This window comes from Salvelinus fontinalis, chromosome 8 (assembly GCF_029448725.1).
Source record: "Salvelinus fontinalis isolate EN_2023a chromosome 8, ASM2944872v1, whole genome shotgun sequence".
NCBI classification, from domain to species: domain Eukaryota; kingdom Metazoa; phylum Chordata; class Actinopteri; order Salmoniformes; family Salmonidae; genus Salvelinus; species Salvelinus fontinalis.
Genome location: NC_074672.1, coordinates 1,433,459 through 1,458,543, shown reverse-complemented (window position 1 = coordinate 1,458,543; position 25,085 = coordinate 1,433,459). Strand labels below are relative to the sequence as shown.

Sequence of the window (25,085 nt, the reverse complement as noted above, 5' to 3'; positions counted from 1 at the left end):
TAGAGGCTGTAACGTAACAAAACGTGTAAAAAGTCAAGGAGTCTGAATACTTCCCGAATGAACTGTATGTCAAAGTTGACCTATTCTATTGGTCAGCTTGTCAAGAAGGCAATTGCCCAAACAGACTCTTGGACAGTTGTGAGACGATAGATCCCAGATTCATACAACCAGTAGGCCTAAAAACATTATGAATCTGATGCAACAGATCAGAACATTTAGCTTAAAATGTTCTGAAACTATTATTCCTCAACATTATTAGCGCAGCAATGTGCACAAGGCAGAAGGATAAGCGCGAAAGTGCATTTGGCTACCAGACAATTGAAGAAAGTTGAAAACCAAAACACGAGAGAAATACTTATTTCAATGGCATACGGAATCTTTATAAAATAATTGCCTCTACTTTGAAGCTCAAGCCTGCCTTCCATTGCCAATGCATTTAAATGGAAAGTGCGCTTCAATTATCAGTTGAGAAAAAAATTAATTTTGGCTCATTTTAATCATGGCCACAACTATGAAAACACAATTGCATTTAGAATTGTTGTGCAATTATTGGGATTATAAAGCGCAGATTTTCCGCCCAAAGGCCTTGTATGCTGTGCGCATGTTATAAATAAGATACATTACCAATTTAATTACGCAAATTAACCCATATACCGATAAGCATGACCAGTCGAATGTATTTCCATCAATGAATAGGCTAAAAAGCATTATTTTGCAATGGGATTTTTTCCCCTTCTGGACAATTTGCCTGCGCAAATTTTATTTATCGGCCTTACTGTTTAAAAAAAAAAAATTATTACTAAAAGCCGGTTATTACCACTCACATCACTTTGTTTTAGCAAGATCACATTTTTCCCCATTGTTCAACTCCCAGGTCAGAAAACCCCATGCTGAGTAAATGTATTCAACAGTCAACTCATGAGGCGCAAGTGTATGTTTTTACTAGGAAAACTCACAAAATCTACACTCTCTGAAATACAAAATGATCACTATGTTCTGAATGAGAACTGCTTCTTTGTCTATGACATGTATGTTCATAACACAGAGCCCACACTATCCACTTATTAATACCAATCCAAAAATCCTGAGTCACAAAACTCAAACATTACATCAAAACATTCTAGAAGTCTTATTTTGAACAGATGCATGGTGTTTTTTTTGCCATTGACTTTAGATCACAAGAGTCTCACTGTGGTTTTTTGAGGTCAGTTATGATTTTGGTTCTCACACGTGCTAACGTCAAACACATCACCAAGCTCTCAATAAATGGCTAGCATCATCAGAACTGAGGAAAAGGGGGTTCAGAGATTCCATTAAGGCAGAATATGGTTGTAACATATGTTGAGACTGTAAAAGGTACTATATGTGACAATTCAACAACTGACCGTCTCTAGTTGTCAAATTGACTGGGGCCAGCAAATCTCGTTGTCCAATTGACTGGAGCTGAGTGATTTCTACATGTTTGATGCTTGCCCTTTGATGGCCCAGTCAAGAAGTCTGCACTATTAGAATGGAATTTTGTGTGGGCCCCAAAAAATGTTTTGGGGAAAGAATATAGTGAAACTATCATTCCACTATTACTGTAGATATATTCATGACATTTTCTGAAATTACAATGCAAAATATTACATATAGCTCCTTTAATGTTCCAGTAATCTTTAAGTTGTCTTGAAAGAGCTGGATGGGACGGCCCACTTAGAATGACACTCGCGAGCTGACTCTTCCACTGAAATGTCATCGGTAATGAGGCACTAAAACCTGCAGATGTTGTGTGTGACTGAGGCGCTCGATCTGCTAGCCACAGGCAAAGTCAAACTAAACTGCCAACTTTAAGTCGAATGATTCCTAGGTATTGACAATAGTATTATCCGGTGAAATCTCTGCACAGGTGCATAACGTGATTGTTATGACAATGAAGGAAACTCAATTTCAACTGAATGGAGTCGTAATGTCCACAGCTCAACATAGCAACGGAACTAGATACGTGTCCAGTAAAGGAATCTCAGTTCTTGAGAATGGTCGTCTTTTCTTTGAATATCCAAAACAAGCACATAGAATCATCCTTCAGAATACCTGTGAGTAAGTCTGTCTACAAATCATACAACTTCCCAGTACACTTTTACAAGGTGAATACCAGTTAAAAAATGGGCTCAGTTAAATGTTAAGAATTCCACATGGGCAAGACCTGACAAACTAAGATTGGCCAGATAAACAGAAGTAGTAATACCTTGGTATGGGAGCATGAGCACATCTGCTCTTATTACTACCTACCGTACATCGCAATCAATCACAACCCTCTGTTTGGTCACTAGCACCAACCGGCAATGATGCAATTTAAGAAAGTTTTTCCAAAAGGCAGCGATTAAAACCGAGAAAAAAAACGAAACTCTCCAGGCACCTCTCCAACCACACCATTTTTTTTCTCCCTCTCCTTTAGGCTCTGTTTCACTGTCTTCTTTTTCTCCTCTCCGTGTAACAGAGTTAGGTGATGTAGATGCGGTGGAAGTCGTTGGCCCCGAAGGCACAGTTACATTTGGGGCACTTCCTCTGCCGGGTGTCGTAGCGCGTCTTCAGACACTCGTAGCAGAACACGTGGAAGCACTTGGTGAGCACCGTCTCCTTGTCGCGGGTGTTGCAGCACGGACAACGCAGCTTCGCCTGAAAAGGGGGGCGGATGAGAGAAAATACAGGGTCAATTTGGATAGAAGATGACCCACAATAGACAATGTGAACCATCTCATGCATTTGATAAAACAAAAGCAAGGCTATCCCATCAAGATACGTAAAGTCTCTTGTTTCACCTTGTACTGGTTAATCTCCTCCTGCAGGATCTCATCAGCATCCGTGTACACCTCCACTTTCTTCTGTTTCTCCAGCTTTCGTCGTAGCCTGGACAGGTCCTCCTATAAGTTAGACAGTCAAATACTTTAGTAGTCAAATCAAATGTTATGTCACATTCGCCAAATTGCTTACTACAAGCCCTTAAACTAGAATGGAGTTGTAAGAAAAATAAGAGTTGAGAAAATATTGACTAAATAAACTAAAGGGAAAAAATTAAGGAGTAACAATAAAATAACAATAACGAGGCTATATACAGGGAGTGCCAAGACAATGTGCGGGGGTACAGTTTAGTCAAGGTAATTGATGTAATATGTACATAGGAGTAGCAGCAGCGGGGGGGGGGGGGGTCAATACAAATAGTCCAGGTAGCCATATTATTAGTTGTTCAGCAGTCTTATGGCTTGGGGGTAGAGGCTGTTATAAAGCCTTTTGGACCTAGACTTAGTGCCGCTAGCAGAGAGAACAGTCTATGACTAGGGTGGCTGGAGTCTGTCAATTGTTAGGGCCTTTCTCTGACACGGCCTGGTATAGAGGTCTTGGATGGCAGGAAGCTTGGCCCCAGTGATGTACTGGGCCGTACGCACTACCCTCTGTAGTGCCATACCAGGTGCAGCTGTATAACTTTTTGAGGATCTGAGAACCCACGCCAAGTCTTCTGTCTTCTGAGGGGGAATAGTCGTTGTCGTGCCCTCTTCACGACCATATTAAACCTACTGTTAACATTCACGCGCTCTAATTTTCTCTCCCACTGTATTCGCTGAAGACTTTTATGGGTTTGACAAATTAACATATCAGGGCTCCCTCAAAATATATGCTCATCTCAATGGGACTGGTTAAATAAAGGACAAATATCTAGAAAGGACAGACTTGTCAGTAGTTGTGCGTACCTGTGCTCTTTTGAGGTTGCCCAACTCCCTCTCTCTGGCGGTGCGGTTCTCAGACACAGAAACCTGGATCTCTCTCAGCTTGGACTGGGTGTGTTCCAGCTGCACCTTCAGGTCTTCAGCCAGCTGGGCTGCCTCCACCGCCTGGGGACATGGAGGGGCAAGAAACACTCAGAGATACTCCCAACAGAACGATACAAGAAGAGTGACCAGCAATACAATTGCTCGTATTGTCCTCAGTAACCATGGTATTACAGCATAAATAGTAAAAGCAGTAGTATTGGTAAGGTAACTGTGGAAGAAGAAGAGTTTAAAAGTATCTTAGTAGTAGAGGTATTGTTTTCCTACCTTCCTCTTGTTTAGTTCTAGTGCTTGTGTGCGGACTCCTAACTCTTTCTCCAGAGTGGCCAGTGAGCTCTGGAGGATGCCCTCCTTCTCCTCCAGCTTCTGTACAACCAATAGCTGAGCTTCCACCTGTGACAGACAAAGGGAACCAATCAGACCTCTTCCTCATTGGCTCAGAAACACAAGTATTATCCGGACTTTTGTGAAGTGTTTTATTTTTTATTTCATTTCAATAGCCAATGTGGCCCAAGATATTTTTGAGGCCAATGTTTTCGTTTAAAAAAAAGGTTTCCCTTGCCAAATAAGTTGTGCACCTGTTTTAAATCCGCTTTGCAAGTTGCCCTGGAAATAAACCCGCGAAGCGAGTCCATCCTCCACAGTCCCTCTCACCTGGGTCTTGAAGGTTAGCACCTGGTCGGCCAGCTCCTCCTTCTCCTCCCTCAGCAGCTTGTAGATCTGGTTGGACTTGATGCGTTCCGACATCAGCTTGAAGTTGGCGTCATCCTTCTCTCTCAGCTGCTGCATCAGCCGGCTGTTCTGCTCCTGCATGTCTTCAAAGGCCTGACCTGTCACATCCATCTCGCTCAGTAGGGCCTCCTCCTCCTGGACACAATGGAGAGACACAGGGGGGTGGGAGGTTGAAATAGAGTTGGCATTTGTTTTTTTATTTAACTGTTAGTTATGTGGTTTCATTTCATTGAGGTTAAATCTCCTTAACTTCTCTAGGATAGGGGGCAGCATTTTCACGTTTGGATGAAAAGCATACCCAAATTCAACTGCCAGCTACTCATCCCCAGAAGATGAGATATGCATAGTATAGTAGATTTGGATAGAAAACACTGAAGTTTCTAAAACTGTTTGAATCATGTCTGTGAGTATAACAGAACTTATTTAGCAGGCGAAACCCCGAGGACAAACCATTCAGATTTTTTTCAATGGGTTTTCAGATTTCTAGTTGACCTTCTTGCAGTTCCTACCGCTTCGACTGGATGTCAGTCTTTAGAAATTGGTTGAGATTTTTTCCTTTGTGTAATGAAGAAGTACGGCCATCTTGAACGAGGGTCACTGGAAGTGTACTGTTAGAGGCGCGTGACCAGAAAGCTAGCTACAGTTTGTTTTAATCCTGGTCCATCAGGAACTCCAGGATCCAGTTGCAGAGGAAGGTGTTAAGTCCCTTAGCTTAGTGATGAGCTTTGAGGGCACTATAGTGTTGAACACTGAGCTGTAGTCAATGAATAGTATTCTCACGATGTGTTCCTTTTGTCCAGGTGGGAAAGGGCAGTGTGGAGTGCAATAGCGATTGCGTCATCTGTGGATCTGTTGGGGAATTATGCAAATTGGAGTGGGTCTCAGGTTTCCGGGATGATGGTGTTGAAGTGAGCCATGACCAGCCTTTCAAAGCACTTCATGGCTACCGACGTGAGTGCTACAGGGCAGTAGTCATTTAGGCAGGTTACCTTTGCTTTCTTGGGCACAGGGACTATGGTGGTCTGCTTGAAACGTAGGTATTACAGACTTGGTCAGGGAGAGGTTGAAAATGTCAGTGAAGACACCTGCCAGTTGGTCAGCGCATGCTCTGAGTACACGTCCTGGTAATCCATCTGGGCCTGCGGCCTTGTGAATGTTGACCTGTTTAAAAGGTCTTACTCACATCAGCTGCGGAGAGCGTGATCACACAGTAGTACGGAACAGCTGGTGCTCTCATGCATTCAGTGTTACTTGCCGCGATGCGCGCATAGAGGTAATTGAGCTTGTCTGGTAGGCTCGTGTCACTGGGCAGCTCGTGGCTGTGCTTCCCTTTGTAATCGGTAATAGTTTGCAAGCCCTGCAACATCCAGATGTGGGTCGGAGCCGGTGTAGTACGATTCGATCTTAGTCCTGTATTGACCCTTTGCCTGTTTGATGGTTCGTCGGAGAGCAAAGCAGGATTTCTTATAAGCGTCCGGGTTAGAGTCTTGCTCCTTGAAAGCGGCAGCCCTACCCTTTAGCTCAGTATGAATGAAGCCAGTGACTGATGTGGTCTACTCCTCAATGCCATTGGAAGAATCCTGGAACATTTTCCAGTTTGTGCTAGCAAAAAGTCCTGTAGCTTAGCATCTGCATCATCTGACCACTTCCCTATTGAGCGAGTCACTGGTACTTCCTGCTTTAGTTCTTGCTTGTAAGCAGGAATCAGGAGGATAGAGTTATGGTCAGATTTGCCAATTTGAGGACGAGGGAAAGCTTTGCACGCTTCTGTGCGTGGAGTAAAGGTGGTCTAGAGTGTTTTTCCCCCCTCTGGTTGCACGTATAACATGCTGGTAGAAATGAGGTAAAACAGATTAAAGTTCCCTTGAATAATTTTTTATTTAACTAGGCAAATCAGTTAAGAACAAATTATTATTTATAATGATGACCAAGTAACAGTGGGATAACTGCCTTGTTGAGGGGCAGAACGACAGACTTTTTACCATGTCAGCTCGGGTATTCGATCTTGCAACCTTTCAATTACTGGCCCAACGCTCTAACCACTAGGCTACCTGCCGCCCCATTAAAGTCCCCGGCCACTAGGAGCACCGCCTCTGGCTGAGCATTTTCTTGTTTGCTTATGGCCTTATACAGCTCGTTGAGTGCGGTCTTAGTGCCAGCATTGGTTTGTGGTGGTAAATTGACAGCTATGAAAAATATAGATGAAACCTATTTTTGGTAAATAGTGTGGTCTATGGGTTATCATGAGATACTCTACCTCAGGCGAGCAAAACCTTGAGACTTCCTTAATATTAGATTTTGTGCACCAGCTGTTGTTGAGAAATAGACAGTCACCCCTCGTCTTACCGGAGGCAGCTGTTCTATCTTGCCGATGCACGGAAAACACAGCCAGTTGTATGTTATCCATGTAGTCGTTCAGCCACGACTCGGTAAAACACAAGATACTACAGTTAACGTCCCGTTGCTAGGATAGTCTTCATCGTAGCTCATCCAGTTTATTATCCAATGATTGCACGTTGGCTAATAGTACGGAAGGTGGAGGCGGGTTACCCACTCGCCGTCGGATTCTTACAAGGCACACCGACCTACGTCCCCTATATCGCTATCTCTTATTCATGCGAATGCTAGGGATTTGGTCCTTGTCAGGTGTCTGAAGAAAATCCTTTGCGTCCGACTCGTTAAAGAAAATAATCTTTGTCCAGTAAGAGGGGAGCGATTGCTGTTCTGATATCCAGTAGCTCTTTTTTGGTCATAAGAGATGGTGGTAGAAACATTATGTACAAAATAAGTTACAAATAACGCAAAACACACAATCACAATTGGTTAGGAGCCCGTAAAACAGCCGTCATCTCCTCTGGCTCCATTAGTCTTACTAATATCACAATTACATAGTTGTTCAGACCCTTTAAATCAGTACTTTATTGAAGCACCTTTAGCAGAGATTACAGCCTCAAGTGTTCTTGGGTATGACCCTACAAGCTTGGCACACCTGTATTTGGGGAGTTTCTCCCATTCTTCTCTGCAGATCCTGTCAATGTTGGATGGGGAGAGTCCGCTGCACAGCTATTTTCAGGTCTCTCCAGAGATGTTCGATCGGGTTCCAATCCGGGCTCTGGCTGGACCACTCGAGGGCATTGAGATTTGTCCCGAAGCCACTGCTATATTGTCTTGGCTGTATGCTTTAGGGTCGTTGTCTTGTTGGAAGTTGAACTGGTGGAGTGCTGCAGAGATGGTTGTACTTCTGGAAGGTTCTTCCATCTCCACAGAGGAACTCTAGAGCGCTGTCAGAGTGACTATCGGGTTCTTAGGTCACCTCCCTGACCAAGGCCCTTCTCCCCCGATTGCTCAGTTTGGACGGGCAGCCAAAGCATCTTGGTGGTTCCAAACTTCTTCCATTTAAGAATGATGGGGACCTTCAATGCTGCAGAATTTTTTTGGTTTTTGGTACCCTTTCCCAGATCTGTGCCTCGACATGATCCTATCTCGGAGCTCTTTGAAAAATTCCTTCGACCTCATGGCTTGGTTTTTGCTCTGACATGCACTGTCAACTGTTGGACGTTATATAGACAGGTGTGTGTCTTTACAAATCATATCCAATCAATTGAATTTACCACAGGTGGACTCCAATAAAGTTGTAGAAACATCTCAGGGATGATCGATGGAAACAGGATGCACCTGAGCTCAATTTTGAGTCTCATCGCAAAGGTTCTGAATACTTATGTAAATATGGTATGTTTTTTTCTTAATACATTTGCAAAAATTTCTAAAAACCTGTTTTGCTTTGTCATTATGGGGTATTGTGTGTAGATTGATGAGGATAAATGACATTTTATTACAATTTTAGAATAAGACTAATGTAGCAAAATTTGTCAAAGTCAAGGGGCCCGAGTACTTTCCGACTGCACTGTATCTTGCAATGTACCTGAACGTATCTCACAATGTCATTTTAACTACACTGAACAAAAATATAAAAACGCAACATGCAACCATTTCAAAGTTAAAGTTCATACACTGCTCAAAAAAATAAAGGGAACACTTAAATAACACAATGTAACTCCAAGTCAATCACACTTCTGTGAAATCAAACTCTCCACTTAGGAAGCAACACTGATTGACAATACATTTCACATGCTGTTGTGCAAATGGAATAGACAAAAGGTGGAAATTATAGGCAATTAGCAAGACACCCCCCAAAACAGGAGTGATTCTGCAGGTGGTGACCACAGACCACTTCTCAGTTCCTATGCTTCCTGGCTGATGTTTTGGTCACTTTTGAATGCTGGCGGTGCTCTCACTCTAGTGGTAGCATGAGATGGAGTCTACAACCCACACAAGTGGCTCAGGTAGTGCAGCTCATCCAGGATGGCACATCAATGCGAACTGTGGCAAAAAGGTTTGCTGTGTCTGTCAGCGTAGTGTCCAGAGCATGCAGGCGCTACCAGGAGACAGGCCAGTACATCAGGAGACGTGGAGGAGGCCGTAGGAGGGCAACAACCCAGCAGCAAGACCGGTACCTCCGCCTTAGTGCAAGGAGGTGCACTGCCAGAGCCCTGAAAAATGACCTCCAGCAGGCCACAAATGTGCATGTGTCAGCATATGGTCTCACAAGGGGTCTGAGGATCTCATCTCGGTACCTAATGGCAGTCAGGCTACCTCTGGCGAGCACATGGAGGGCTGTGCGGCCCCACAAAGAAATGCCACCCCACACCATGAATGACCCATCGCCAAACCGGTCATGCTGGAGGATGTTGCAGGCAGCAGAACGTTCTCCACGGCGTCTCCAGACTCTGTCACGTCTGTCACATGTGCTCATGTGCTCAGTGTGAACCTGCTTTCATCTGTGAAGAGCACAGGGCGCCAGTGGCGAATTTGCCAATCTTGGTGTTCTCTGGCAAATGCCAAACGTCCTGCACGGTGTTGGGCTGTAAGCACAACCCCCACCTGTGGACGTCGGGCCCTCATACCACCCTCATTGAGTCTGTTTCTGACCGTTTGAGCAGACACATGCACATTTGTGGCCTGCTGGAGGTCATTTTGCAGGGCGCTGGCAGTGCACCTCCTTGCACAAAGGCGGAGGTAGCGGTCCTGCTGCTGGGTTGTTGCCCTCCTACGGCCTCACCTGCGGGATCATCTGAGACCAGCCACCCGGACAGCTGATGAATCTGTGGGTTTGCACAACTGAAGAATTTTTGCACAAATCTGGGCTGGTGTGGTTACACATGGTCTGCAGTTGTGAGGCCGGTTGGACGTACTGCCAAATTCTCTAAAACGACGTTGGAGCCGACTTATGTTAGAGAAATGAACATTCAATTCTCTGGCAACAGCTCTGGTAGACATTCCTGTAGTCAGCATGCCAATTGCATGCTCCCTCAAAACTTGAGACATCTGCGGCATTGTGTGACCAAACTGCACATTTTAGAGTGGCCTTTTCTTGTCTACCAGCACAAGGTGCATCTATGTAATAATCATGCTTCTTGATTTCACACACCTGTCAGGTGGATGGATTATCTTGGCAAAGGAGACATGATGCTCACCAAGCTTTTTGTGTGTATGGAAAACCTTTAGCATCTTTTATTTCAGCTCATGAAACATGGGACCAACACTTTACATGTTGCGTTTATATTTTTGTTCAGTGTAATATATATCAACGGACTTTACTATGACGCTTCATCTGAACAGCATTGCGATATAGGGTAGGACAATTTTACGACTGTATTGTCCAGCCATCGTCGATGGTGATGACATTGTGATGTCACAAACGATGGTTTAGTATATTTAAATTTTTACTGCACCTCCGGAGTCTGGCAAGACGACACACCAAATGGCCTATTTCCCATTTGTCATAGCTTAATGGTAGTTAAATGGTAGTTATATATGGTAGACTATTAACATAATGCAAGAGAACAATGTAGATTGTAGAAAGAGCGGATAGCACCAAAGCAGCACAAAATGTCAGACAGGTCCTAACATGTTTTTCCCCTCTCCAATGTCAGATGATCACGGGCCTTTTGCAGCTAACAATTAGTTGTCTGGCTTATTGTTTTAAAATCTTGATTTCCCCTTTCTCCACAATCCTCATCTGATTCGAATGTGACTTGTTGGCCGAGACATAACCCACTCTCAACCATCGAATTAACCTAGTGGCCTAACGGAGTTCCATCTCAGAAACTTGTTTGCCATTAGCCTCAATAAAAACAGTAAAGTAATAATGAGAACAAACAATAGCAAGATTGCTGGAACGAAAAACAAATGAATGATAATTCTGTGTTTTCAATAACTTAATTTGTGCAATTATATAAAAACGAACAATCAGATAAAAATACTATTTAGCCTATAACATTCTTTATAACACTTGAATGAACATTGGCTTAGGCTAAAAATGAATAGGCCTATTATCCTTAGGCTATGCCATTTGCCCATCGAACTGTGTCACAGCATCATCGGACTGAGCTTGTTGTCATTGCAGGCAATCGCAACGCTGTGCGTTACAGGGAAGACATCCTCCTCCCTCAAGTGGTACCCTTCCTGCAGGCTCATCCTGACATGACCCTCGAGCATGACAATGCCACCAGCCATACTGCTCGTTCTGTGCGCGATTTCCTGCAAGGCAGGAATATCAGTGTTCTGCCATGGCCAGCGAAGAGACCGGATCTCAATCCCATTGAGCACGTCTGGGACCTGTTGGATCGGAGGGTGAGGGCTAGGGCCATTCCCCCCAGAAATGTCCTGAAACTTGCAGGTGCCTTGGTGGAAGAGTGGGGTATCATCTCACAGCAAGAACTGGCAAATCTGGTGCAGTCCACGAGGAGGAGATGCACTGCAGTACTTAATTCAGCTGGTGGCCACACCATATACTGACTGTTACTTTTGATTTTGACCCCCCCTTTGTTCAGGGACACATTACTCCATTTCTGTTAGTCACGTGTCTGTGGAACTTGTTCATGTTATGTTCATTCCAAATATTTACACATGTTAAGTTTGCTGAAAATAAATGCAGTTTACAGTGAGAGGACGTTTCTTTTTTTCGCTACTTTTTACCCCTTTTTCATGATATCCAATTGGTAGTTAGTCTTGTCCCATCGCTGCAACTCTCGTACAGAGTTAGAGGCGAAGGTCGAGAGCACAACCCCGCCAAGCCGCACTGCTTCTTGACACACTGCTTAATTAACCCAGAAGCCAGCCGCACCAATGTGTTGGAGGAAACACTGTACAGCTGCGACCGAAGTCAGGGTGCATGCGCCAGGCCGCCCACAAGGTGTCGCTAGAGCACGATGGGACAAGGACATCCCAGCCGGCTAAACCCTCCCCTAACCCGGACAACGCTGGGACAATTGTGCGCTGCCTCATGGGTCTCCCGATCGCGGCCTGCTGCAACACAGCCTGGGATCAAACCCGGATCTGTAGTGACGCATCTAGCACGACTACTGCGCCACTCGGGAGGCCACTGATGAGTATTTTTATGGTCAAGAGAAACATAACCCTACCAATTTGAAACCCCGTCCTCTAAATGCAATACCTCACTTATTCCATTGAAATCCCCGGTCAAAAGAAACAAAGAAATGGCAAAGCCACTGCAATTGTGATATTGAACATATTCAGCACCTCTGCAAAAGGTTTGAATGTGTAGTGGACATACAGTACCTGTTTGGTGGCCGTGAGCTTCTTCTGTAGGTGATCGATCGTCTCCTCTGCCACGCGTATCTTCCTGAGAGCGTCCTCATCAGCCAGCTTCTTGCTCTCCTTCCTCTCCCTCTCCTCCAGCTCTCGAACCCGCACCCGCAACTCATCCACCTGGGACACAGAGGGTGGATTTAGGTATAACACACGGACTGAGACACTACTTCAGCTTGTAGTGGGGGATTAGATTCAGATAACACTAACCATCTCATGAATTGACTTTGAATGATAACCTACAGTTCAGGTTGGAATTTGAAGAAGTCAAAGAGCAAACCTCGGCTTTAGACTTGCGCTCTGCTGCCATAAGCTGCACTTTGTCTCGCTGCTCTTTGGGAGCTGATTTATACATGTCCAAAAGTAGCTTCATCTCCTTCTGAGACTCCTGGGCTTTCCTGAGGGGAGAGGAGAATGGACAGTAGAAGAGTTAGCACTACCTAACTCCAGAATAAAACAATGAGTTAAGTCCTCTACTATATGACAGTACCCTTAATTCGATATAAAATATGAGTTGTGTGTTCTGTGACCAAAAACTTAACATACTTAAGTTCCGCCCTCAGCATCTTCAGAGTGTCCGAATCTTTTCTCTTCAACTCTTCGCTGCGCTGTCGCTCCCTCTCCCGCTCCCTCTCTCGCTCCCTCTCGGCCTCCCTCTCTCTCTCCCGGGACCGCTGTCTCTCCAGCTCCCTCCTCCTCTCCTCCTCCTCTTCTTGGTCTTCGTCCTCTTCCTTCTTCACCTCCAGGCTGTCGCTCACCGGCTCCTCCAACGACAGAAGCCCAGTGTCACCACTCTGGCACCGCAACTGACAAAGGGACGGAGATAGAAAATGGTTTTGGGACACCGATCGCATTTATCACATTGTCGTACCAAATATCATGATTCAAGTGTCATGTTTATCCTTAATTATTAACCAAATATTGTGCATCTCAAGTTTTATGGAACCATGACCTAACCACCTCACCAGGGCAAACTCCAGGCTGTAGTTAACCTATAATAAGGGTCTATCTATGAACTACGCATATTGATTAAATATTCTTAGGGAGCAGAAGAAAGTCTATTGGTCTCACGTGCAGGATCAGCTGCCCTACCTTGTTAATCTCCATCTGTGTTTCTCTGAGCTTCCGCTTGTAGCGCTGCACGTCCCCTTTCAGCTGGTGGTTGTGGTTCTGGAGGCTGCTGATGAGGTGTCGCATCTCTCTGTTGATTGGGCCTAAGGGAAAGATCAAACGGGACAGGTGTCGATAAGATAATGACCATACGTTTCAGTCAGCGCTGTCGCAGTGTTTTGTCCAACTATTGTTGGTGGCGTAAACTTGTGAGCAATATGGATAGTGACAACAGGATAGGATACATTCCTCCCAAACACAGTCAACATCCTTGGTTAAGGAACATTTTTGAAATAAACAAGACATGCATAAATTACTAAGCACATAAGATCACTGACAGTCGTTCATTCAAACATCTCACAGAAAAACATTCGCTTTTTTTCTGAGAAACCTTTAGTGATAGAAACAAGCCTAGGGCGTGGGAGGCGTTGTGGAGATTATGATACGTTACCTGCTTGCTCATTGGCCGCCAGGTTCTGCTCAAACTCGATACGCAGCATTTCATACTCCTTGCGCACCTGGGCCAGCGTGTCTTCCAGCTGGATGACCTCAGTGCGGAGCTTCTTCTGTAGTGACAGCTCGTCACTCTGAAACGATGACGAACAGCAGCAACTTTTGTTGACGGCTGTCAAACAGCGACATCACACCAATCTCTGACATCATGACTAGTGTTGGCCATTTTTTATAGATTGTGACGTAATCCACTTTCACGGTTTCCACGGGATTACCTTTCCAACCACATATATTCCTGTTGTATTCATGATATACACTGCTCAAAAAAATAAAGGGAACACTAAAATAACACATCCTAGATCTGAGTGAATGAAATATTCTTATTAAATACTTTTTTCTTTACATAGTTGAATGTGCTGACAACAAAATCACACAAATTATCAATGGAAATCAAATTTATCAACCCATGGAGGTCTGGATTTGGAGTCACACTCAAAATTAAAGTGGAAAACCACACTACAGGCTGATCCAACTTTGATGTAATGTCCTTAAAACAAGTCAAAATGAGGCTCAGTAGTGTGTGTGGCCTCCATGTGCCTGTATGACCTCCCTACAACGCCTGGGCATGCTCCTGATGAGGTGGCGGATGGTCTCCTGAGGGATCTCCTCCCAGACCTGGACTAAAGCATCCGCCAACTCCTGGACAGTCTGTGGTGCAACGTGGCGTTGGTGGATGGAGCGAGACATGATGTCCCAGATGTGCTCAATTGGATTCAGGTCTGGGGAACGGGCGGGCCAGTCCATAGCATCAATGCCTTCCTCTTGCAGGAACTGTTGACACACTCCAGCCACATGAGGTCTAGCATTGGCATGCATTAGGAGGAACCCAGGGCCAACCGCACCAGCATATGGTCTCACAAGGGGTCTGAGGATCTCATCTCGGTACCTAATGGCAGTCAGGCTACCTCTGGCGAGCACATGGAGGGCTGTGCGGCCCCACAAAGAAATGCCACCCCACACCATGACTGACCCACCGCCAAACCGGTCATGCTGGAGGATGTTGCAGGCAGCAGAACGTTCTCCACGGCGTCTCCAGACTCTGTCACAAGTGCTCAGTGTGAATCTGCTTTCATCTGTGAAGAGCACAGGGCGCCAGTGGCGAATTCTTGGTGTTCTCTGGCAAATGCCAAACGTCCTGCACGGTGTTGGGCTGTAAGCACAACCCCGACCTGTGGACGTCGGGCCCTCATACCACCCTCATGGAGTCTGTTTCTGACCGTTTGAGCAGACACATGCACATTTGTGGCCTGCTGGAGGTCATTTTTGCAGGGCTCTGGCAGTGCTCCACCTGCTCCTCCTTGCACAAAGGCGGAGGTAGCGGTCCTGCTGCTGGGTTGTTGCCCTCCTACGGCCTCCTCTACGTCTCCTGATGTACTGGCCTGTCTCCTGGTAGCGCCTCCATGCTCTGGACACTATGCTGACAGACACAGCAAACCTTCTTGCCACAGCTCGCATTGATGTGCCATCCTGGATGAGCTGCACTACCTGAGCCACTTGGGTGGGTTGTAGACTCCGTCTCATGCTACCACTAGAGTGAAAGCACCGCCAGCATTCAAAAGTGACCAAAACATCAGCCAGGAAGCATAGGAACTGAGAAGTGGTCTGTGGTCACCACCTGCAGAACCACTCCTTTATTGGGGGTGTCTTGCTAATTGCCTATAATTTCCACCTGTTGTCTATTCCATTTGCACAACAGCATGTGAAATTTATTGTCAATCAGTGTTGCTTCCTAAGTGGACAGTTTGATTTCACAGAAGTGTGATTGACTTGGAGTTACATTGTGTTGTTTAAGTGTTCCCTTTATTTTTTTGAGCGGTGTACGTGCCAGACCTGGGTTCAAGTAGTATTAGTTCTCTATCAAATACTTTAGATGTGCTTGATTGAGCTTGCCTGGCACAATGGAACCAATGGAATAGTCCCAAAAGTTCAAACCCCATCCATCTGGTACCCCAGACAGGCTCGATCAAGCGCAGTTAAAGCATATTAAAAAAATGGGTCTGATACGCTGAAATTTTGATTTTAAATCAGTGGCTCCCTCCTACACAAGTCATTTGTCAGTTTATCCTATCCAAAGCAACAACCAGTGCATTGAACTAAGGGAGGTAAAACAACCAAGTTCACAATGACTGCAAGTAAAACTTATCTGCTAAATTAGTGCTTCTGACCTCCATATGCTCTATCTGTCTGAGGTGGGCGTTCTTGGCGGTGAGGAGCAGGGCCCGGGCCTCGTCCAGCTGGGTCTTCACCCCGAGAGACTCGTTGTAAAGCAGTGAGAACTGGGACTGCAGGCACTTGTAGTCCGCGGTCTCCTTCACCACCTCCTCTGGAATATTTTTCAGGTCCAACTGAAAAGGAGTTAAGTGAGTGAGTTACCCCCCCCCTCATACACTGTAAGAGGCTTCGGGACCTGGTGAAAAACTATATAAATGCAATCAATTTGGGATAGAGTAAACAGAAACGTAAATACATTCATTGATATTACATACAGAGCATAGATTCAATGATCATAATGACAAACACAAGTTATTGTGTTTCTACATTCGACAATTATTGTCTTCCTTGACTTGACACCTGACTCATCAAGACTGTCTAAATAGTGAGCATATCCTTTGTTAAGCAGACAAGAGTATTGCAGTGAGTTTAGTCTTGTATCCCCTCAGAGGAGACGACTTCTGCACCTTGAGCTTCTCACTCTCCCTCACAGCCTCTTGGAGCTCCTGCTGTAGTTTCTCCAGTTCCGCCATGCGATTGTTGGCCAGCTCCTGGTTCTGCTCCAACTCTGCATTCAGGCTCTCAAACTAACAGACATATTAATGACAGTATGAAGTTAAATTATTATCACCAATTTAACTCCATGACTGGGTTGGAATACAACAATGTATCAAAACAAGACTGAAGGGAAGCTCAAGAATACGGTTGGACATTAAAGTGACAAGTCTGCACTCACCTTCTGTATATTGAGAGTGATCTGGCCTCCGGGTAGCCCCCCTGAGCTGCCAGTGGTGTAGTAACCCGAGTTCAACTGGACAGAACAATCATAAGAGGCGTTTAGCGAACTTGGCCCGTACATTAGTACAGACACCAACCCAGAAATATTACAATAGTAATAGTGGTTACAGTCTTCATTTAGACTGTACAATATCAAAACATGATTTTACCCATGTACATACAGCAGGACATAGGTAAACACACACAGCTGCGATTCAATGGCTGGCATGCTCCGATGCCTTATCGCTGGACGTAGACGCATAATGGAGAGTGACGTCAGCAATGATGAGACACAGGACTATACACACACACACACACACACACACAGAGTATACCCACCCACGCACACAAATGAAACAAACCTGCTCAAGTGCTTCAGCCAGATGCTTGTTGAGCTTCTGTTCCCTCTTACGGAGCTTCTCGATGTCCCACTGCAGATCCTCCACAGCAGTCTCCATCTCAGACACCTTGGTCTCCGAGCTCGTCACCTTATCCACAAGCTCATTGTACTGAACGAGAGAAGTACAGATGAGAGAACGTTTGATTAAGAAATTGACTGGATGAGTTTACACAATCGCCATGTATTACCACCGATGAGAAAATGGCAGACGTTCATATTGAGGATACAAAAGCCTGAGAGAACACACTGTGGAGATGTGGGCATTCACAATCCACATACACTACATTATAGGATGAGGCAAAGTACCTCCATAGACATCTTGTGGTGTCTGCCCTGCAGTGAGGAGGCCAGGTCTTGCAGTCTGCTATTCTCCTCCAGCAGAGTGCGATTCAGACGGAGCAGCTCTTCCTGGCCGTCGTCCTCACACACTGACCAAGACAACACAGTTACTAGGGTTACTCAACTGTGAATGTCACAGTAGGGAACTCCTCTACATGTTTATGCCACATTTAGAACCCAAATGCTTCCATAACAACAAAGTGAAATAAACTATTGTCCTTAGTCATGAGTGAGTCTGAATAGTTACCTGCGGACTGGATCTGGGTGCATAGGCCGTCGATGCGGCTGTGCAACCTATCGAAGACGCAGACCATGCAAGCAGCGGCCTCTTTGCTAAACTGCATCCTGTCCTGCAGCTGCAGGCTGAGCTCCTCCTCACTGCTGTTGTCCAGAATGGAGAGGAAGGCCTTGGCACTCTCACTGAGGGAAGTAGTGGGCGGCGGTGCTACAGACCATGGTGATAAGTAAAAATGGACGGGAGGACTTAGGATGTGGTTGAAAATATAAATGTGGCACAAGTGCTAGAAAGGTGTACTGCTTTGTTAAGTTTCCATACCTCACATCAGTTATTACAGGTGGCAAAGCAATGGACTTGGAGGTATCACTACTGCGGATCAGTGGCTAGATATGCATAGATAAAAAGGTTGAGCGAGCGAGAGAGCAGGGATCATCTTTACCTGTTGTCGAGTCCAGCTGTGGTTCAGGAGCTTTCTCCATAACATCAGGTGGGGGAGGCTGTTGCTCCTCGTGTTCTGGTGCTGGAGGAGGGGGTGGTGGGATCATCATACCATCTTCTTCTATTGGGGTAGGGGCAGAGACCGGCATAGTAGGCGTTGCCGGGACCACCGTGGGGTCAATGCGTAGGCGCAGGACGTGAACATTTTCTTCCAACTGGAAGTCAAAGAAAGAGTAATTCAGTATGTGTGGGGGTTAAATTTTAGGTTAAGCATACAGTACAAGTCAAAGGTTTGGACACACCTACTCATTCAAAGGTAAACATTCTTTTTTTTTTTTTTTTTTTATAACAGTGAAGACATCAAAACTGAAGTAACACATATGGAATCATGTAGTAACCAAAAAAGTATTAAACAAATCAAAATGTATTTCAGATTCTTCAAAGTAGCCATCCTTTGCCTTGATGACAGCTTTGCACACTCTTGGCATTCTGTCAACCAGCTTCATGAGTTAGTCACCTGGAATGCATTTCAATTAACTGTTGTGCCTTGTTAAAAGCACATTTGTTGAATTTCTTTCCTTCTTAATGCGTTTGAGCCAATCAGTTGTGTTGTGACAAGGTAGGGGTGGTATACAGAAGATAACCCTACTTGGTAAAATACCAAGTCCATATTATGGCAAGAACAGCTCAAATAAGCAACGCGAAATGAAAGTCCACTTTAACTCATGAAGGGCAGTCAATCCAGAAGATTTCAAGAACTGAAAGTTACTTCAAATGCCGTCGCAAAAACCACCAAGCGCTAGGAATGAAGATCCAGAGTTACTTCTGCTGCAAAGGATAAGTTCATTAGAGTTAGCCTCAGAAATTGCAGCCAAAATAAATGTTTCACAGAGTTCAAGTATCTCAACATCAAGTGTTCAGAGGAGACTGCATGAATCAGGCCTCCATGGTCGAATTGCTGCAAAGAAACCACTACTAAAGTTCACCAATAAGAAGAAGAGACTTGCTTGGGCCAAGAACCACGAGCAACGGACATTAGACCGGTGGAAATCTGTCCTTTGGCCTGATGAGTCCAAATTTGAGATTTTTGGTTCCAACCGCCGTGCCGTTGTGAGACGCAGAGTAGGTGAATGGATGATCTCCGTATGTGCAGTTCCCACCGTGAAGCACGGAGGAGGTGTGATGGTGCTTTGCCGGTGGCACTGTTGGTGATTTATTTAGAATTCAAGGCACACAACCAGCATGGCTACCACAGCATTCTGCAGCGATACGCCATCCCATCTGGTTTGGGCATAGTGGGACTATCATTTGTTTTTCAACAGGATAATGACCCAACACACCTCCAGGCTGTGTAAGGGCTATTTGACCAAGAAGGAGAGTGATGAAGTCCTGCATCAGATGACATGGCCTCCAATCACTCGACCTAAACCCAATTGAGATGGTTTGGGATGAGTTAGTCCGCACAGTGAAGGAAAAGCAGCCAACAACTGCTCAGCATATGCGGGAACTCCATCAAAACTGTTGGAAAAGCATTCCAGGTGAAGCTGGTTGAGAGACTGCCAAGAGTGTGCAAAGCTGTCATCAAAGCAAAGGGTGGCTACTTTGAAGAATCTAAAATATATTTTGATTTGTTTAACACTTTTTTGGTTACTAAATGATTCCATGTGTTACTTCAGTTTTAAAGTCTTCACTATTATATATTTTTTTAAATAACCCTTGAATGAGTAGGTGTGTCCAAACTTTTGACTGGTACTGTATGTCTATGATCCTTCAAGGCAGCAAACAATTGTGGAATGTACGTACCTGGGACCAGTAACGATTCACAATGAGCAGTGTGGTATCATCAGTGGCTTGTCGCTTTTCCAGCTTCTCGATCTTCTCTCGCAGCTCGTCCTCCATGGTCTGCCTCTGCTCCAGACGCTCACTCAGCTTCTTATTCTTAAACTGGATCACTTTCATGTCCATTTCCTCCTGCAGATGTGAAATACATGATCATGAAGATGATAACCTTGTAGGAGGGATAATATACTTCATTATAGACAAGACCAAGATGTGGAGGCAAAAAAATAGTGACTAACCGTAGAGGACACTCCCCCAATGCGTATTGGCTCAATGAGAGTGGTGGTGGTCTTCTCCTCTTTTTTACTCTTTTTCTCAGGTGGACCAGGGGGGCTGTCCCCACCTGAGACTCGCTTCCCTCCCCCGGTGCCAGACATCATTGCTGCTTATGCAACCTAAGTGTGACAGCTGTTTTAGGACACAAAGCTGATGAAAAATGTACATTTCGTTTTAACATAATTCATTAGCTGACAGTTACTCTGTGATGGCGAAAGAGACATTTAGCAATATAGACATTTAGCGTTGATGACAAGACTGATTATCTCCCCTTGTCAACAACACGAGGGTTTTGTCATTGTCACCAACTCTTGAAGTTAAATTTCGCTAATGTTACTGAAGCTAACGACTTACTGGTATCTAACTACAAATAATTTGTGAATGTTTCTTACAATTGTTGGCGAATAAATTTAGATTTGTAAATGTCAATTCAATTAAGGCCAGAATGTCCCGCTAGCTAACTTGCAAGCTATCAGTTTCCGATGTTAGAATTATGTGCACCTAAACTTGCAAAGTGGCCATCAAAAACTTGGCATGTGTATGTATGTACGTTAGCTACCTAAATAGCGGTAGTTGCGTCTTAGCTATATTTTACTACCTAGTATAGCTTTTGCAAGAATCTATCTAGCTAACAGGCTAATGCTGGCTGTAAAGAATGCTAGCAGATTAGCAACTGTGAGTACAATGGCTGTGAGTATAATACGGCGTATTTCCTCGAATCAGTTTTAAATGCAATCATATAGTATTAATTAATTCACGTTTTTATTTCACGATCACTAAGAAATATGACAAACCTTTCAGAAAGAGACCTCGTACAACATTACCACTAACCGGAGATGACGACAGTAGCTATTTCCTCTATAGCACAGTAAGTGTACTTCTTCTTCTTCTTCTTCTTCTATGAGGTTTAACAGCGGTTGGCATCCAATTTGTTGCATTACCGCAACCTACTAACTGGAATACAACTCCCGTACACTTTGCTTGCTAGATAAAATGTAATACACTGCTCAAAAAAATAAAGGGAACACTTAAACAACACAATGTAACTCCAAGTCAATCACACTTCTGTGAAATCAAACTGTCCACTTAGGAAGCAAAACTGATTGACAATAAATTTCACATGCTGTTGTGCAAATGGAATAGACAAAAGGTGGAAATTATAGGCAACTAGCAAGACACCCCCAAAAAAGGAGTGATTCTGCAGGTGGTGACCACAGACCACTTCTCTGTTCCTATGCTTCCTGGCTGATGTTTTGGTCACTTTTGAATGCTGGCGGTGCTCTCACTCTAGTGGTAGCATGAGACGGAGTCTACAACCCACACAAGTGGCTCAGGTAGTGCAGTTCATCCAGGATGGCACATCAATGCGAGCTGTGGCAAAAAGGTTTGCTGTGTCTGTCAGCGTAGTGTCCAGAGCATGGAGGTGCTACCAGGAGACAGGCCAGTACATCAGGAGACGTGGAGGAGGCCGTAGGAGGGCAACAACCCAGCAGCAGGACCGCTACCTCCGCCTTTGTGCAAGGAGGTGCACTGCCAGAGCCCTGCAAAAGGACCTCCAGCAGGCCACAAATGTGCATGTGTCTGCTCAAACGGTCAGAAACAGACTCCATGAGGGTGGTATGAGGGCCCGACGTCCACAGGTGGGGGTTAACACTTAACCACTTAACACACCCTGTAACTCTTCTGATGTCAAGTCTGGCACACTCAAATACCTCTCTGCAGCTGCCACCACAACCTCCATTTTCTGCGACTTCCGTACCATTCCTGCCGTACAGTTGATAACCACTGCTATAAATGCTAAAAATCCAGTCTTACTGAACTTTGTATAACTTTTTGGGCTTATCCCACTGTACTGGTATATCTCTACTACTCTCACTACTCCTCCCCTTCTGCACATCTTGGACCCTCCCTCCTACACACTGCTGCCACATGCTTGACACCTGTAACATCGTAATGTATTCGGCACATACGCTCGTACAGGATTACATACAGTTGAAGTCGAAAGTTTACATACACTTAGGTTGGAGTCATTAAAACTCGTTTTTCAACCACTCCACAAATTTCTTGTTAACAAACTATAGTTTTGGCAAATTGGTTAGGATATCTACTTTGTGCATGACAGAAGTAATTTTTCCAACAATTGTTTACAGACAGATTATTTCACTTATAATTCACTGTATCACAATTCCAGTGGGTCATTAGTTTACATACACTAAGTTGACTGTGCCTTTAAACAGCTTGGAAAATTCCAGAAAATGATGTCATGGCTTTGTGCACAGGTGCATCGTCAGGAAAGGGCCTTCCCCAAACTGTCACAAAGTTGGAAGCACAGAATTGTCTAGAATTTCATTGTATGCTGTAGCATTAAGATTCCCCTTCACTGGAACTAAGGGGCCTAGCCCAAACCATGAAAAACAGCCACAGACCATTATTCCTCCTCCACCAAACTTTACAGTTGGGACTATGCATTGGGGCATTTCCAATGCTCCAGAGTCCAATGGCGGGAAGCTTTACTTCACTCCAGCCGACGCTTGGCATTGCGCATGGTGAACTTAGGCTTGTGGGCGGCTGCTCGGCCATGGAAACCCATTTCATGAAGCTTCTGATAAATAGTTATTGTGCTGATGTTGGTTCCAGAGGCAGTTTGGAACTCTGTAGTGAGTGTTGCAACCGAGGACAGATTATTTTTATGCGCTTCAGCCCCCGGCAGTACCATTCTGTGAGCTTGTGTGACCTACCACTTTGCGGCTGAGCCGTTGTTGCTCCTAGACGTTTCCAAATTTCTGCCCTGGTCAAAGTTGACCGGGGCAGCTCAAGCAGGGCAGAAATTTGACTTACTGACTTGTTGGAAAGGTGGCATCATATTACGGTGCCATGTTGAAAGTCACTGAGCTCTTCAGTAAGGCCATTCTACTGCTAATGTTTGTCTATATAGATTTCATGGCTGTGTGCTCAATTTTATACAATTGTCATCAACGGGTGTGGCTGAAATAGCTAAATCCACTAATTTGAAGGGGGTGTCCACATACTTTTGTATATATAATGTATAGTATAATGTGAGTGAGCCTGCCCCAGAGGAGGTTAGTTCCGAAGACTTCGTTGCCATAGAAATGTACCTGGTTAATAGGTGAGCCATTTTCGTATGACCGGTTATCCCAAGTTGAACTTAGAGTTGGACCAAAGTTACCTCGCTAACTCCTCAAATCTGCTTCGTAGGATACCCCTCTGCTCATCAATAACTGTTCACTGAGCATCCTCGCCAGAGGTGGCTCATACAGACTAGTTCTCTTATTGACTGGGCTTTGAGACCACCATTTACTGGGCAGGATTTGACGGGTGAGACCCCCACCATTTCATATTGCTGAAATTTGTGTACATTCAAAAAAGATTGTAAAGTGTCTCTCAACCTTTTTTGGTTACTATACTCCGAATCTACCCCCTACCACATTTGCTCTGCCTGTAGTACCGCCTAAGTAACCCCTCATGAGGATTTTACCAGTAGGTGTATGTTCTTATGAGTCTTCCCATATACCCCAGGTTGAGAATCACTGTGTTAGTACACAGTACATATCGAGGCCATGTGTACAGTCTATTTCAGAGCTTTATATTGATTCCTGCTTATTTTCCCCCCTGCTCACTTCTATTCATCACAGTGTTTAGTATATGTGTGCTGAGGATAACAGATGACTATTACGCCTGTTCATTGGACATATCACATCCTGATGTGGTTCCAGATTTTGTTTGTTTTGACACATCAGGATTTAAGATCACTCCCTATCACAACAGAAATAATGGACATATAAGCATCACGTTGCTGGATGAGAAATACATGCCTGTAAAGCATTGTAAAGTGCTTATTGCAGTATTACAATACAAATGTGACTGTTAGGCCTACCCATATGCAAACAGCTTTTGATAAACATTTTTACATCTTAGTCATTTAGCAGACACTCTTATCGAGAGCAACTTATAGTAGTGAGTGTATACATTTCCGTACTGGTCCCCTGTAGGAATCGAACCCTCAACCCTGGCGCTGCAAGCTCTGCCAACTGCAATTGACAGCATAGCTACTTGTTGAAGTGGTTGGTTCAAAAGCTTGGTTACTTTACAATGCCCACTGTGGAACTAGTATTGTAATTACAGCAAAAATAATATGTAATTACAATACTTTGTACACTGTAATTACAGCAATCATTACAACGTAACAAGGGCACTGTGAAGTAAAGTGTAACAGGAAGCTTTTATTTTGAGGACATCAATTCCATGCCGGATTTTTGACACCAAAGTGTCTTCCTCTCCCCAGTCAAACCCAATAAACCATTAAATCTCACTGTCAACAGGATGTCAAGTCAATACTGCATCACCTGGATTAGATGCTATGACAAATATTTACCGAACAATCTTCTGAACCAACTTGTTCTACATAAGTGGCCACCAAGGCAAGGTAAGACACTCAAATCCTGCTAAAATTGTTTTAAAAATAAAGCCAGTGAATAAATCTATTTCCTCAAACCTTTTTCCTTCACAGTTTGTCGAGGATCGCCACTCAACTAACATCTCAGTGAACAATGAACATTTTGAGCAACATTTTGAGCAAGACACAGTAAATCCCCAACAAACATCCCTTTCTCGGCCAGTGGAGTGAATGGGCATCGGAGGTTCATGGGAGGACTGAAGCCATACAACAAGGTATGGTTTGGTCAAGGCATTAGGAACTTTACCAGAAACATTTGAG

At 44.5% G+C, this 25,085-nt stretch overlaps 1 protein-coding gene across 2 annotated transcripts; it reads right to left on the bottom strand.

Annotated features, from left to right (window-relative positions):
- Positions 1-919: 919 nt before the first annotated feature.
- On the bottom strand, positions 920-21,250 carry LOC129860352 (E3 ubiquitin-protein ligase BRE1B-like). Of its 2 annotated transcripts, none has more exons than XM_055930675.1 (20): positions 21,145-21,250; positions 20,314-20,469; positions 20,039-20,206; positions 18,237-18,450; positions 17,807-18,004; positions 17,527-17,648; positions 17,183-17,329; positions 16,780-16,854; positions 16,511-16,630; positions 15,998-16,177; positions 13,771-13,906; positions 13,302-13,423; positions 12,756-13,015; positions 12,490-12,607; positions 12,180-12,329; positions 4,461-4,673; positions 4,074-4,199; positions 3,729-3,869; positions 2,802-2,903; positions 920-2,658 (listed from the first exon to the last, which is right to left on the bottom strand). In XM_055930675.1, exons 2-20 carry the CDS (start codon positions 20,452-20,454, stop codon positions 2,482-2,484), a joined length of 2,910 nt encoding a protein of 969 aa, XP_055786650.1. In that variant the 5' UTR covers positions 20,455-20,469; positions 21,145-21,250; the 3' UTR covers positions 920-2,481. The 2 variants fall into 2 exon arrangements, with proteins under 2 accessions (XP_055786650.1, XP_055786652.1); XM_055930677.1 differs by having other exon boundaries at positions 20,314-20,482; positions 21,145-21,244.
- Positions 21,251-25,085: the final 3,835 nt, after the last annotated feature.